This window comes from Myotis brandtii, unplaced genomic scaffold, assembly GCF_000412655.1.
Source record: "Myotis brandtii unplaced genomic scaffold, ASM41265v1 scaffold513, whole genome shotgun sequence".
Taxonomy (NCBI): Eukaryota; Metazoa; Chordata; class Mammalia; order Chiroptera; family Vespertilionidae; genus Myotis; species Myotis brandtii.
In genome coordinates this window covers 621717-637473 of record NW_005369552.1, presented here as the reverse complement: position 1 = coordinate 637473, position 15757 = coordinate 621717, and the positions used below count along the sequence as shown (strand labels likewise).

Here is a 15757-nt window from a genome sequence, read left to right as displayed (position 1 = left end):
CCTCTTTCCTTTGTTAAAATGGTGGGTAAGACCCTGAGTCTAGTCACTTTGAGTTTCACTTATTTTTTGTGAACCCCCATGCAGGTAAAATATTAATAAAAATTTTTCTCCTGTTAATCTATCTTTTGTTAGTTAGGGAGGGTAGAAGAAACAATTTTCTTCCCTTAAAAATACTTTATCTGGTTGAAAGATTCTTTCTATACTTTTCTTAGGTCCTAACAAAGGGCTTAAAGTCATACCGTTGGGCTTATTTTTATTCTGAAAACATATTTTCTTGACTGCCGGAAGCCGGTCCATCCTTGCTGCTTGACACAGTAGCTGCAGGAAGAAACATCTGCACAGCATATGTTTCAAGGGACTTGGCGTATATGGCATACTGTTCTTATATGTTTGCTCTGTCTTGTCACACTCTACACATAGGATGTGCTTAATATGTATGTTTGCATAAATTAATGAATGAGAGGCTGTGGGAGTAATTCTGAGTATGTGACACGAGTGGCCCTGCTTTATAACTTTACAAAGGAAAACTCCAAGAAGAGAACAGAATATGATATTGGTTCCTCGTCAAACTGATGATATAACCTGGGTATTATTTAACAGCAAAGGAGGAAAGGAAAGACAGAGTAGATATGGTTAGAACCTTGGGTTGCGAAACCAGATAGACTGTAAATTCTGAATGCTATAAAACTTGGTTGGTTGGTGGGAGAGAGAATATCCCAAATCACACTTGTTGTTCTGGCATAATAATCGACAGTGTCTCCTTTCACCCTCAAAAGTGTCAGAAACTACAGAACCTAGAGACAGAAACTAGCGAGAGAACATGGCAAAAGATCCTGGACAGAACCTGGCTACAGATCTTGGCTGGAGAACCTAGACAGAACATGGCAGGAGAACCTGGCGACCGAACCTGGCTGGAGAACCTGGAGAACCTGGCTGGAGAACCTAGCGAGAGAACATGGCAACAGAACCTGGCTGGAGATCCTAACCAGAACTTGGCCAGAGATCATGGCTAGAGATCCTGGCTAGGCTGCTGATCAACTGAATGCTGCCTCCGTGTCATTCCTTCTTCGCCGACTCCGTCCACACCTTTGGGGACCCCTGGACCTGTTTGGGTTGGACCCCAACACTTGACAGTGCCCTGGATTTGATCTTTGCTCAGAGGTCTTCTCTTATTTTGAAAATCCTTTACTTAATCGGTTGCTCCTGGTACACACCCCAACCCCGGGGACCGGGCTTGCAACATAGGCATGTGCCCTGACAGGGAATCAAACCAGCAATCTTTAGGTGCACAGGATGATGCTCAACCAACTAAGCCACACTGGCCATGGTTACATTTCCTCTTAATTATACTTAAAAACTGAAGGGTGCATTTTTTAGTTCATCTTTATCCTTTCACATTTTATATAGTCAGGTAGAATAAGTTGGTGGCACCTTTAATACCCTGTCCAGATTACTGAATTTATTAAGTACATTTCCTATTTTCCACATGACCTCAGATGACAGTGTTGCCAAAAGCTCTGCCAATACATAACAAATATCTTCTTTCCTCAGCTTCTGATAACATTTCCCTCACTTTTTTTTTTTTTACCATCAGCTTTCCCAATGCCTGTCTGGCTTGTCATCCAGTCCCCAAACAAATACCACATGTTTTAGCCATTTTTAAGGCAGCAACCTCTTTCCAAGTACCAAATTCTGTTCCTACCATTTATTACTGGGTAGCAAACTACCTCAAAGCTCAAGTAACTGTTTTAATGTGTTAATGGATTCTGTGGGCCAGCAATTCAAACAGGGAATAGTAACTTTCTTTTTTAAAAATATATTTTTATTATTGATTTCAGAGAGGAAGGGGGGGAGAGATAGAAATATCAATGATGAGAGAGAATCACTGATTGGCTGCCTCCTGCATGACCCCCACTGGGATTGAGCCTGCAGCCTGGGCATGTGCCCTGACCAGAATCGAACCATGACCTCCTGGTTCATAGATCCACACTCAGCCACTGAGCCACACTGGCCAGGCAGTACCTTTCGTTTGTCCACTATGTCTGAAGCCTCAGCTAAGAATTCCTGAATGGCTGGGGGCTGGAATCACGTGGAGGCATCTTTATTCATGAATCTGGCACCTTTTCTGAGATGACTCAAAGACTAGGCTCATCTGGAGCTCTCAATGGGAGTCTCTACACTTGGTCTCTACAGGTAGCTTCCTCACAGCGTAAAGGCCACAGGGTAGTCAGACTTCTTACAGGGTGGCTCAAGGTCCCAAGAGCACGGCCTTTAATCACATTGAGTCACTTCCACCATATTAAATTGGGCCAAGCAGCCATACACTCATACGGATTCAAGGAGGGAAGACATAGACTCCATTTTTTTATGGGAGGACTGTCAAAAATGTGTGGTCATGCTTTAAAATAGCCATTGGTACACACATGTATTTATATATGTGTGTGCATAGAACACAGACTGAAAGAAAACATACCAAAATACAAATGATTAAGAAATAATCACTGCGGTGTTATTAGGGGCATTTATTTAATTTATTTTTTTGTTAATCCTCACACGAGGCTATTTTTCTATTTTTTTTTTTTTTTTTTTTAGAGAGAGTGAAAGGGAGGAGGAGAGACAGAGAGAAACATTGATGTGAAAAAGACACATTGATTGGTTGTCTCCCACATGCGCATCCTGATTGAACCTGCAACCGAGGTAGGTACTCTTGACAAATCAAGCCCAGGACCCCCAGTGGTCGGCAAACTCATTAGTCAACAGAGCCAAATATCAACAGTACAACGATTGAAATTTCTTTTGAGAGCCAAATTTTTTAAACTTAAACTATATAGGTAGGTACATTGTTATTAACTTAATTAGGGTGCTCCTAAGGCTTAGGAAGAGCCACACTCAAGGGGCCAAAGAGCCACATGTTGCTTGCCAGCCGCAGTTTGCCGACCACGGCTTTAGTCCATAGGCCAACTGTCTATCCACTGAGCCAAACCAGCTAGGGCATTAGGGGCATTTTTTTTCCTTTTTCTTACTCTTCTACATTTCTCAAATTTTCTATAATTACATTTATTTGCAATAAACAATTATTTTATGTTTTACTTTTTATTATGACAAATTTTAAGGACATTCAAAAGACAAATGGACTAACAAAGTCCTTGTACTCATCACCCAGACATAATACTGATAAACTCACTGCCAATCTTTCTTCATTTACATATTCCCAATATTCTAAATAAAATGCCAAATATCATATCCATTTATTTCTAAATATTTTAGAGTGTATCATTAAAAGATATGGGCACTTTTACCATTATCATACCTTAAAAACAGAACCTCTGTGCAGCCAAGGAAACCACAAACAAAATGAAAAGACAATCTACTGAATAGGAAAAAAATATTTGGAAATCATATATCTGATAAAAATTTAATATCCAAAATATATAAAGAACTCATACAACTCCATAGTAAAAAATCAAACAATCTAATTTAAAAATGGGCAAAAGACCTGAATAGACACTTCTCCAAAGAGGACATATAGATGGCCAACAGACATATGAAAAGGTACTCAATATCACAAGTCATCAGGCAAATGCAAATTAAATATATATATACTTTTTATTGATTTCAGAGAGGAAGGAGTGGGAGAGACAGAAACATCAATGATGAGAGAGAAACATTGGTCAGCTGCCTCCAGCACGCCCGCCACTGGGGATAGAGCCTGCAACCCGAGCATGTACCCTTGACTGGAATCGAACCTGACACTTTATCCACTGAGTCAAACCAGTTAGGGCCAAATACAAATTAAAACCACTATGAGACATCACCTCACACCTGTCAGAATGGCTATTATAAAAAAGACAAGAAATAGCCCTTTTGCCTAAGATCTTACCTAGGTAGTAATGGTAGCAGCTGCTCTCCGAGTTTCCCTGTGCCACCCAAGGACGACAATAAGCAGAAAGATACTGGAAACTTGGCCAAGAAAGACAAAGATCCAGTGAACAAATCTGGGGGCAAGGCCAAAAAGAAGAAGTGGTCCAAAGACAAAGTTTGAGACAAGCTCAATAACCTGGTCTTGTTTGACAAAGCAACATATGACAAGCTCTGTAAGGAAGTTCCCAGCTACAAGCTTATAACCTCAGCTGTTGTCTCTAAGAGATGGAAGATTTGTGGCTCCTTGGTCAGGGCAAGTTTCCAAGCATAGAGCTCAAGTAATTTACACCAGAAATACCGAAGGCGGGGATGCCTCAGCTGTTGGTGACGATGTATGAACAACAGGTCTCACCAACTGTGCATTTTGAAAAATAAAATGTTATTTTAAAAAAGAAAAGAAATAAAAAATGTTGATTGTGCAACTAAACATTGCTGTTTGCACACAAAAGTGTTGGTGAAGTTAGGGTTCCCTTGTGCATTGTTGGTGGGAATGTAGCTTAGTGCAGCCATTATGGAAAACAGTATGGAGGCCCTACAAAATAAAAATAGAATTACCATATTACTCAGCAATCCCATTTCTGGGTATGTATCCAAAGAAAACAAAAACACTAATTTGAAAAGATATATGCACCCTCATGCTCACTGTAGCATTATTTACAACTAGGGGCCCAGTGCATGAAATTCGTGCACTGGTAGGGTCCCTAGCAGCTGCAGGCTGCTGGCAGGGTACTCCATCCCTTCCCCTGACTGGCCCTGGCCCTGCTCCCTGGTCAAACTCATGGAAGAACTCCGGTCGAGGAGACAATTTGCATACTATGCTTTTATTATATAGGATAGCCAAGATATGGAAGCAATCTAAATGTTCATCAACGGATGAATGGATAAAGAAGATGTGATATATATGGAATATATATAATGAAATATTATTCAGCCATAAAAAGAAGCAAATCTTGGCATTTGTGACAACATGGATGGATGTTTGCCTGAGCTGGGGGTGGATGTGGGCAAAACGGGAGAAGGGGATAAAAAGGTACAAATTTCCAGTTATAAAATGAGTAAGACTTGGGATTATAATATACAGCATGGTGACTATAATTTATAATACTATATTGCATTTTTGAGTAGCCAGGATAGTAGATCTTGAAGTTCTCATTACCTACAAGAAACAAATTTTTATAACTACGTATGTGATGAATTTTAACTGGACTTATAGTGGTGATAATTTTTGCATTATATATAAATACTGAATCATTATGTTGTACACCTGTAACTAATATATAATGTATGTCAATCATACTGCAATAAAAATAGCAATTATTCCTTAATATCATTAAATATCTAGTTTGTGTTCAAAGTTACAATTGTCTCATAAGTCTTTTAAATGTTTTTATTTTATAGTTTTGTTTGTTTATACTAAAATACAAAGAAGTTTATAAATTATGACTGGGTGATATGTTTCTAATGGTTTTATTAATCTATAGTAGATATTGTCCTTCAATCTCTTTGTTTACTTTTAATCTTACAATTTATTTGTTGAAGAAAACAGGTTTGTTTGTCCCATGGAGTAGTCTACATTCTGGTTTGTTAGTTATATTATCAATATGTATATATTTCCTCTTTCTGAGATAAATGATAGTGTGCTATACAAATACAAAGTTGTTTTGAAAACACTTTTGTAGCAGCCAGAATTGCAGGTCTCCTAAGTTTAGTCAGGAGCTATATTAAAGAGGATCAGAAAGAAAAAGTGGTAGATAAAATAAAAAGCATAAAGAAATCCATGGATAATGGCATCAGGGAGAGAAAAGAAAGAAGGAAGCAAATATGTTGAAAAAACTATAAATTAATAATGAAAACAGTGAGAAGCATAAACAATAAGATGGAAGAAGGAGACGTTAGTTATATTAAATTCGTTTATGTGTTCATTCTTTTAATGAGTCATTTCCTATTTACTGAGCACCCGCTAAGCACAAGACACTATGTTGTGTATTATAACATTGATAAAACAACTAGGGAAAAGTCAGAATGAAAAAAGGAAATATTTGGAAAAGAAGTGTAACAATTCTTTATATAGTTCCCTGGACACTTGTTTGGCTTAGCACGTCCCAGAATTGGAGGCCAGGAAAGAGCGGGAGGAGTGGGATGCAGTAGGCTTTCATGAATGGTGGCCCTTTGGCAGAGCTGATATGAGCTGTGATGTCCATGCCTTACAAACCCTCTGGGGCAGAGTCTTTAGTTTCAGGTTTGAAAACTGGCATTTATAAGAAACAAATTTAGGGAATTTTGATAAACTTCTATTGATTTATTTTTAAAATATATTGATATTTTTCTTCCAAATGTCACAGTCATTGAGAAAACTACAAACCATCAGAAACAGACATTATTAGAAGTGAAAGCCCCACCATCAATCACTATTAAGTATCTTCTAAAATTTTATTCATATTATTCTTTTTTTCCTACTTGAAAACATTTATAAAGCTCTGAACAACTCTGACAAAAAATAATTTTTTTCTTTGGAACTTAGCTAATGATAGATAACTTTTTTTGAAAGAAGTAATTTGCCTAAGGTCACACAACTAGTAAAAGGTGGACGACGATTCAAACCGCAGTCTAACCTTTAGAGCACATGCTGTAAGGGCTTTTGAGGGCAGTGCTATAATCTGAATCACATATGTAATTTAAATTTTTTAGTAATTGATGCTAATATATTTCATTTCACCCAACATATCTAAATTATTATTTAAATGTGTAAACAATATGAAAATTATCAATGAGATATTTAATGTTATTTGTTTCATGCTGAGTCTTCAAAATTTGATGTGTATTCTGCACTTTCAGGGCATCTCAGTTTGGAATCACCACATTTTAGGTGCTCAGTAGCCACGTGTGGCTAGTGGCTACTCTATTGGTTGATGCAGGACTAGGGCGTTTGATTTGTTCATTCAACAGGTGCTTAGTGCAAGCCTACCACGTGCCAAGCTTCATGCTGGGTGCTGAAGAACCAGTGGTAAATGGTGCTTACATTGTAGTGAAGGAAGTGGAGGAAAAACAATAAGTGAAGTACACACCACATACAAAATAATGTTGAGACTGTGGCCATGATTATGAAAAACAAAAAAGAAAGAAAGAAACAGTGGTATGTAGAGAATTACTAGAGGGACTACTTCAGATAGGGTAGCTAGGAAAGGTATTTTTGCAGAGGTGATACTGGCATAGTGACCTGGGTAACAAAAGCAATGACAGCAACAGGCCTTTTACGTTGGAGCTTTTTATACTCCAAGTGCTGCTTTCCATACATTAACTCATTTTCTCTTCACAAAAATCTAATAGGCTGGGTCTGTTATTATCCCCATATCCCAGATAAGGAGACTGAAGTGGGAGACCTTCAGTAAACTGCCCAGGTTTACACCGTAACTGCAAAGGAGCCACTTAAACTGACCCGAGGGAGAAGAGCTGTCCAGGTAGATGAATTAGGGTGTAAAAGTCTCAGGGTGACCGTGGCGGGCTAAGGAATGGCTCTAACCATCTCCAGGTTCTAATCCCTGGAACCTGTAAATGTTGCCTTTTGGGGCCAAAGGGACTTTGCAGATATGATTAGATTATAGATCTTCAGATAGGAACATTATCCTGGATTATCTGGGTGGGCCCAATGTCATCACAAGTGTCCTTACAAGGGGGAGGAAGAGGAGGATTTGACCTCAGACTATGAAAGCAAGAGGTTGGAGTGATGGGAGAAAGGGCGGGGCGAAGGGATGCAGGTGGCTTCCAGAAGCTGGGAAGGCAGGAAGCAGACTCACCCCGAAGTCTCCAGAAGTAACACAGCCCTGCCGACCCCTTGATTTCAGACTTCTGACCACCAGAACTACAAGAGAATAAATTTGTATTGTTTTAAACCACTGTGTGGTCACTTGATGGCAGCAATATGGTAAATGCAGGAACTGCATGTGTCCTTTCTCCACACTCTTTCTGGCCTCCAGGTCTTTGCCTAGTGGTTCTTTGGCACCAACTCCCTCTCCTATCCCCTCCCCTTGGACTGTTTACTTCAAACTCTGCTACAATTTTCCTGAATCCCCCAGACTTGGTTTTTCCTTCCTCTATATTTTTTGAGCACTTTGTATAAACCAAGATATATCGCTTATGTTCCTATATTGCAATGTACCCTGTTACTTGTCTGAGTCTTGCTTTTGATGATGAACTTCCTGAGGGTAGGAAACTATATTTTGCCTCTTTCTATCAGCACAGGGCCTGGTAAATAGTAAGCAGTCCATTCAAGTTTATGGGATAAAAACAAACAGAAAAACACAATAAGGAATCACATCATATAAAGTTCCCAAAACAAAGGCAACACGTTCGGTCCCTGGCATTCTCTGGCCACGTTCTGACAGCCACAAAAGAATGGGGCAGTGTCCCAGGAAGACTTCTAGTTCCCTTCCCAGTCTGACCTTGAACTGTCCGGCCTGATGGATCCTAAGTCAGACAGCATCCCCAGGTACTGTGCAGTGTGACCCCACACCATTATTTCTGGTTTGCGGAGGTTCCTCAGATCTACCAATGATTAATGAGGTGAAGAAGGTTTTACCAACTTCTAAGAGCACACTGAGTTGTAACTTAGTACACTTGCTGCACTTTCTGTAGGAAAAGTGACAACAATGTAGTCAATGTTCTTTTAAAGCATGCACATTTTTTTCTCAAGAAGTTCAAATAAGAAAAAAAATGTAAAAATCATCTGTAATCCCTCTATTCAGAGTTAATCATTGATAACATTTTAGAACGTTTATTGTTAATTTTGAAAATGCTGTACTCCCATTGTAAAAATATAAACAATTCATAAGAACCTAAAGTAAAACATAAAGGAATGATGCCTGATTCCACTCCCCAGAGTTATCTACCATTAATATTTGGTTATAGTTTTGTCTAGCCTTTTAAAAAAAGACTATAAAACAACTCATAAAAAAAAATCACAAGATCTCAACAACAGCAATGGAAGCAAATAACACAATTCCACACAAAAAATCCCCCTAAAATTCACCTACTATAATCAACTTCTTTTTAAAAATCCTAGTCATGTGTTTTTTTAAAAATATATTTTGTGTTGACTTTAGAGAGGAAGGGAAAGGGAGAGAAAGATAAAAACATCAATGATGAGAGAGAATCATTTTGCCTTCTGGATTAGGAATCTAGTAAAGGTATTGAAGGGTTGCACGCTCCACACTGGGGATCATGGCAATCCGGCCCTTGACCAGAATTGAACCTGGGACCCTTCAGTAATTTTTAAAAAATATATGTTTTTATTGATTTCAGAGAGAGGATGGGAGAGAGGGGGGGATAGGAACAACAATGATGAGAGAGAATCATTGATAGGCTGCCTCCCACACTGACTGGGAATCAAACTGAGACCTCCTGGTTCATAGGTCGATGCTCAACCACTAAACCACACCAGTTGGGCCCTGCTCATGCTTTTTATGAAAAGCTAAACTAATCATGTGAGCGATGTGCTTTGTAACTGCTCATGAGCCCTGTGGGGCTCAGAGATTCAGTATGCAGTGTATGAGGACAATGGGATGGATGAGAGCTCACCCAATATTTTGTCAGCATTGTGTGGTTACCCTATCATTCCTGCATTTTATAAATGGTGAAAAAAACAAAGGTGAAAACCATCTTAATCCATCTTTATAGTGAGTGGCTGAACTAAGTAAAGAAACCAGAAGTCTTGAGTTCCTATTTCTGGTTTCTGCTCCCACTTCTCATCTCAAAAGACAGCTATGTGGCACTGTAAGTGATAGCTTGGATAAATAAATAGTATGCATGAAGTGATTTTATTTAATCTCCAAGGTTAAACAAAGTTCAAAGTGAAGCCATAGAGTTTACCTGTCAATATAGCCTTCATTGTGACTATTTTCAAGAATATAGACTTTGTGGCCAATTTATTTTCTTTAAACATACTCTATGCATACTTTCCAGAATCAGCTACTGCACTGGTCTTGAAAAAGTAACTTCCTTACTTCTGCAGAAATTGGTTGCATTTGCGAAACAGGTAAAAAGGTTAACATCTAAAATGAATTTTGTATTTGCCTATCGACTTTCATGATAGTGCAGAAGATATGAAATTCACAAAGTGAGAATGTCACAGTTCAGCTCTACCCTTGGATTTTGCTTTTGGGAAATATTTTTACCATCATCTTCTTGGATGTGTGATAGCAGTGGAAGCCCAGCAGTTTCCAGACCTCTGTATTACAACCATGGTGACACGACTTTGAGCCCAAAAGTCTAGCCGGCAGCATGCTTTTCAGTGATTTTGTAAATATCAAATCACCATTTACTTGAAATGCCTCAAGTGGTTTCTACTTTCTATACTGAATCTTTTCAGGTAAAAAAATAAATAGAATGCAATTGTTGCCCTTATGCAACTTACTGTTAGGGGAGACAGACAAAATTTGATTAAGAATCTAGAAAAGGTATGGATGGAAAAGGTGCTGTGGGGGGAAAGAGTGAGAGCATGGTGTGGTGAAGGGGCATTTCAGTTATCTGTGCCACAGAGCAAACCACCCCCAAACTTAGGGGCTCATTTTTTTCACTTTTGTGGATTGACTGGACAGTTCTGTTGGTCTCATGTCCTGCAGTAAGATGGTGACTGTGGCTGGAGTTTTCCGGAGGCTCATCTGGGACCCTGGGTTGGTGGGCCTTTCTCCCTCCCCATGTTTTCTTAGAGCCTCTCCTCTCCAAGCAGCCTCTTCATGTGGCACTCCTCGTAGTCTTTCCAGCACGGTGGCTGGGGTTTTGACATGTAGTCTGGGGCTCCCCCAAGCACACACATGGGTCTTCCTAAGTGTTTGGCCCAGAACCAGCACAGCACCAGTTTTGCTTCAGTTTCCTGGTTGAAATGAGTCACAGGCCCAACCCAGATTTCACATGGATAGGGACTACACAGATGTGGATACTAAGAGGCATGCTCCATTGGGGGCTGTCTTGGAAACTAGCTACCACGGAAGGACACTGCGGAAGTTGGGATGTTTCCTGGAGAACATCCAATGACTGATGAGGTAACAGACTTGATTAGAAGATCCAAAGCCTAGCATAGCTATTACTCCATAAATGTTAATGTAAAGAATAATGGAAGAAAAGAAGGAAGGAAGGATAACATAGGAAGTATAAGTTGGTGGGCCCGTCTAGCTAGAGGCAAAAGAACATTGTTTAGTGGCAGTACACTGGGCTTCAGGACCTGCATGTCTGGGCTCAAGAAGGCAGAGGTCTGAGAGTCCAGGCTGGGGAACTTAACTTGACCCTTCAGACTATGGAGGCTACTGACCAGTTTTAGGTAATGGAGAGGCACTGATCATATCCACATACAGAAAGAGCTCTCTCTGGCCTAAGTGTGGGGGTGGCCTGGGGAAGATGGTGCTAGAGATGAGACCAGTTAGGCTGTTGCAGGGACCTGGTGAGGAAGCAAGAGAGTGTTTGGAAAAGCTGGGGCCAAGGGGAAGCAGAGGAGGACACAGACTGAGGGAGTCCTGAAAGAGAGAATGAACAGATCCAATAGTCTGTGATTTGTGATGTGACCAAAGGGTTTGAATACATATGAGGACATTTACCTTAGCTGCATTTTCCTCCATACATTTATTATAAAATAACACATTATGTGAATATATATATATATATATGTATGTATATGACTTTAAAATAAACACAACATAAGAAATAGTATGTTCCCAAACTTTGTGATATAAAACGAATGTGAACTTTGTGCTGCTAATGGAGTAAACTGCCACTACCAGAAGCACTGCCAGGCTCTCCCTGAGGGAACAGGAAGCTGAAAGAAAGAAACAAGTCCTTCCCCCAGCCTTCAGCTTCCAAGCCTCCTCTAGTGCCTCCTACAAATCCCAACCAGTAGCAAGTTGTCAAATGAGAAATGTACTAGTTTTCAGTCTCAGCTCAGCTCCCACATCGTAAAGGAGAGCTCTGAAGGGTGGGTTTGAGGCTGATAAATAAGAGCTCAACAATCATATCTGGATGTAAAAGTATTTGACATGAGCTCCCTTCTCCTCCCTCCCCCAATTTCTCTTTCATTTCTAGCTCAACTTTCTCCCTCCAAATAGGATTGAGTTAGTTTCCAGTAAAGGCACATACTGAATAAGACATTTAAACCAAAAAAGGTTTAAAATAGATAAAGATCATGCACATTCAGAACAGTGTTTTCAAAACTCTGTAGGCAACCAAAGTAAAAATATTATGACTTCTTAGACATAGACACATATAACCTAAAAAAGTTTCCTGAAGGAACCCTTATCCTCACTATGCGTAATGCACTCTGATATTTTCAATTTTATTTAATTTTTAAAGTCTGATAATGCCCGATGGGTGTGGCTCAGTGGTTGAGCATTGACCTATGTACCAGGAGGTTACAGGTTCGATTCCCGGTCTGGGCACATGCTGGATCCCCAGTGTGGGGCGAGTAGAAGGCAGCTGATCAATGATTCTCTCTCATCATTGATGTTTATATATCTCCCTCCCTCTCTGAAATAAATAAAAAAAATATTTTAAAAAGAAAGATAACAATCCACTGAACTGACTTCATTAGTTACTAATAGGTTGCAACCTACTGTTTGAAAAACACAGATTTATAGAAAGGGGAGGTCCAGTATTTTATAATTATATAGAACATTTGGGATCTATTTTTCTATCAGAAAGTACTTTCCACATACATTATTTTATTTAACCCTGATAACAATCCTGTGAAGTGGGTTTACTAATGAGAAAAGGGATTTAAAGATACCAAGTCATTTGCCACATAGTTCAGAAGGGTGATTAATGGTGAACACAGAACTGGAAGTCAATTTTTCTGACTAAAAATCTCAGCCTCCCTCAATATGCTATGTCAGGATGAGAGACATAGTTCAGCTCTAACTGAATAGGAATTTTAGTCTTGAGCTTTCTGATAGACAAAGCAGACCACGGGTTGTGTAGCACTCTGTCTGATTTCCATGTTCATGTCCTTATTTGGCCAGAGACCCTTCTCTTTCTCCTCCACTGGATCTGAAGACAAATTGGCAGCATGAATGTTGGTTTGTGTTTTACCAAAATCTGTTTGTGTCTCTGTCCAGAGAAGAAGTAATCTGCTGTAGAAACTTCTGGTCTAGAAAATTAGGCTTTCAACGTGAACAAAAATAAACCATGAACTTGTTTATTGCAATAAATTCAATTTCATAGACTTTTCAATATTAAAAAAAGTTGAGTGTTATTTTGTACATTTTATTGGGGTCTAGAGCTGCTCAAGTAGAAATAGTTCCATGTAATATATCAATTTCAAATTGACAGTATTTCTAGACATATCTAGAGGTGTGAAGCTTCTGAATTTTTTAGAGCATGTATAAATAAGAGAAATGATTTTCAAATTCCCCTTCCATTAGAATTCAGACTAATTTAGAATTCAGAAAAATTGTACAACTTATTTAAACAATAGACAGAAGAATTATTGTTACAATCTTTGTTGTGTGATGGTCACTAGATGTGAGAGCTCAGTGTGTTCTGTAATGCAGACAGGAATCTTGCATGCATGCTGATGATATGGCATATACAGGGTGTCCCCAAAACAGGTATACACATTTTAACAACTGATAGCTCAATTAATGCTTCTTTCTTTTCAGCCAGACTAAGCTTTGAACAAAGAATATTTATCCACTAAACATTTTTATGGGGATACATTAAAGATAAAGTTTATGGAACAAAACCGGCAACAGTTGATGAATTGAGGGTGCAGAAATACCAAACGAAATAATTCTTGATGCTTGCAATTCCATTGTTTTGGGTTATCAGCAGTCCCTGGACCAGAATGGTCATTTGTTTGAAAACAGGTGTTGACAAAAAACAAAACAAAACAAAAAAACACATGCATTCATTTCTGTAGATGCTTTTAAATTTTAAAAATGAAGTGTATGCTAATAAACCTGACTTTATAATCATCCAAAGTGTGAATACATTTTGGGGGACACCCTCTGTTTAAGGTGTTCATATGCTCTGTGTGGAATGATTTGAAGCAATTCAACTTGAAGTTGAATTATAAAATGTTTTATAAAATTATAATAGGCTAGTCAGCGGTGGGCAAACGATCCGGCCCGTTTGAAATGAATAAAACTAAAAAAAAAAAAAAGACCGTACCCTTTTATGTAATGATGTTTACTTTGAATTTATATTAGTTCACACAAACACTCCATCCATGCTTTTGTTCCGGCCCTCCGGTCCAGTTTAAGAACCCATTGTGGCCCTCGAGTCAAAAAGTTTGCCCACCCCTGGGCTAGATCTATCTATGTTTTCAAAGGCCATGACATTTTGTTTATAGGGAAAAATAATTTTAGTGAAACAAATAGTAATAGCATTTTATTATGCCCATTCTAGCTCTTGATAGCACACTTTAACACGAGAACCTGGCATTGGGGAGTTATCACTAGGTAGCCCAAGACATACACATCAGCCAGTCACTTTCTCTCGTAGAACAGCTGTTGGGAGCCACTGTTTACAGAGCGTGACCTCCCTTCCTCCCCAGAGTTGTCTGCAGGTCCCTTCCCAGCTCCACTCCAGCTGCCCAGGGAGCAGTTTCCTGAACGGAGTCTGCACCACTTTCTTTGCTGGGAGGCCTTTGTGCTTCCTGCTGCTCTGCCTCAGTTTCCCATTAGATGTTTTGCTCCAACATCTAGCTTGTCAGCGTTGGGTTTGAGTAAAATTTGGTTCAGTGTCAACCCAGAATTTTTCCTCTTTTGACCCTTCCTCAGGAGGGTTTCTATGAAAGACTTCAATTTTGAACTTGTTTCTTAGAAAGAAAAAAAAATGAAATCCTTCATGTCAGCTTCTACCGAAGTTCTAACCTATGTTTTCTAAAGACAGCTTTTCCTGCGTTAAACATGTCAACACAAAGACCTGAGGCAGCTACCTGAAGAGATGGTTTGCACGGCAGCAATGTCATTAGACACTTGAGAGATGGCCGTCCTGAATGCACTGAACGGAATTGGCTGAAGGAGAGGATGTGGAGAGGGTGACAGCACTAGATGAAGGGGCCAGAGTATTCTGGGAAATCAAAACCAACTGTCTTTGTTGTTCAAAAGGAGAAATTTGGGGAACCCAACCGACTCCTATTTACTCTGGTAAATTCGCTGATAGCCAATCCAATCTCCATGACCCGGCTTTTTAAAAATTGTGAGCGCTCCCCGCAAGCACCGCACAGAGTGGAAGCCCAATAAATGCTGCTGAATCCATTCAGACGCTGGTCTGAAAAGTGCCAGTGAACTCACCGTATGGAACCTGCTAACAAACGATAGGCTGAACCTGAAACAATCAGCATCTCCCAGATGTTATTGCAACGTATGGTTTTAACTTTTTAAAAATCCTCACCCGAGGATATGTTTTTATTGACTTGAAAGAGAGAGGAAGAGAGAGGGAGAGAGAGAGAAACATCAATATGAGAGAGAAACATTCTGCACGCACCTCAACTGGGGTTGAACCTGCAACCTGGGTATGTACCCTGACCGGGAATCGAACCCGCGATTCCGGGACTTTTCCGTGTATGGGATGACGCCCCAACCAACTGAACCACACCGGCCAGGGGTGCATTTAGGTTTTAAGGTGAGAAATTCTTTAGTCAACCTACAAGGAGAAACATATCGCAAAAGAAAAGGCGTGTTGCTGCTGTTTTGCCCGCGCCATTGCGGGCGCTGTTCGGTGCCACATGATCACAAGGAGTCAGTCCCGCAGCTCAGGGTCCCGCCCGCGCCGGCCAGGCGCTCCCGGGTCTCCGATCCCCGCTCCCACTCTCTCGGCGGCTTCTGTGGGAGAGGGAGTGTGGCGGGGGCCC

At 39.9% G+C, this 15757-nt stretch overlaps 1 protein-coding gene and 1 pseudogene across 1 annotated transcript in view; one reads left to right on the top strand and one right to left on the bottom strand.

The window, feature by feature from the left end:
• The first annotated feature begins 2130 nt into the window (after nt 1–2130).
• Nucleotides 2131–4259, top strand: LOC106727977 (annotated as a pseudogene).
• Nucleotides 4260–12832: 8573 nt separating this feature from the next.
• The window catches only part of PDX1 (pancreatic and duodenal homeobox 1), a 20142-nt gene continuing 17217 nt past the window's right edge, over nt 12833–15757 (bottom strand). Inside the window, exon 6 of the mRNA XM_014548531.1 lies at nt 12833–13048. Coding sequence (XP_014404017.1) covers nt 12833–13048 — 216 coding nt within the window. The remainder of the gene's footprint in view (nt 13049–15757) is intronic.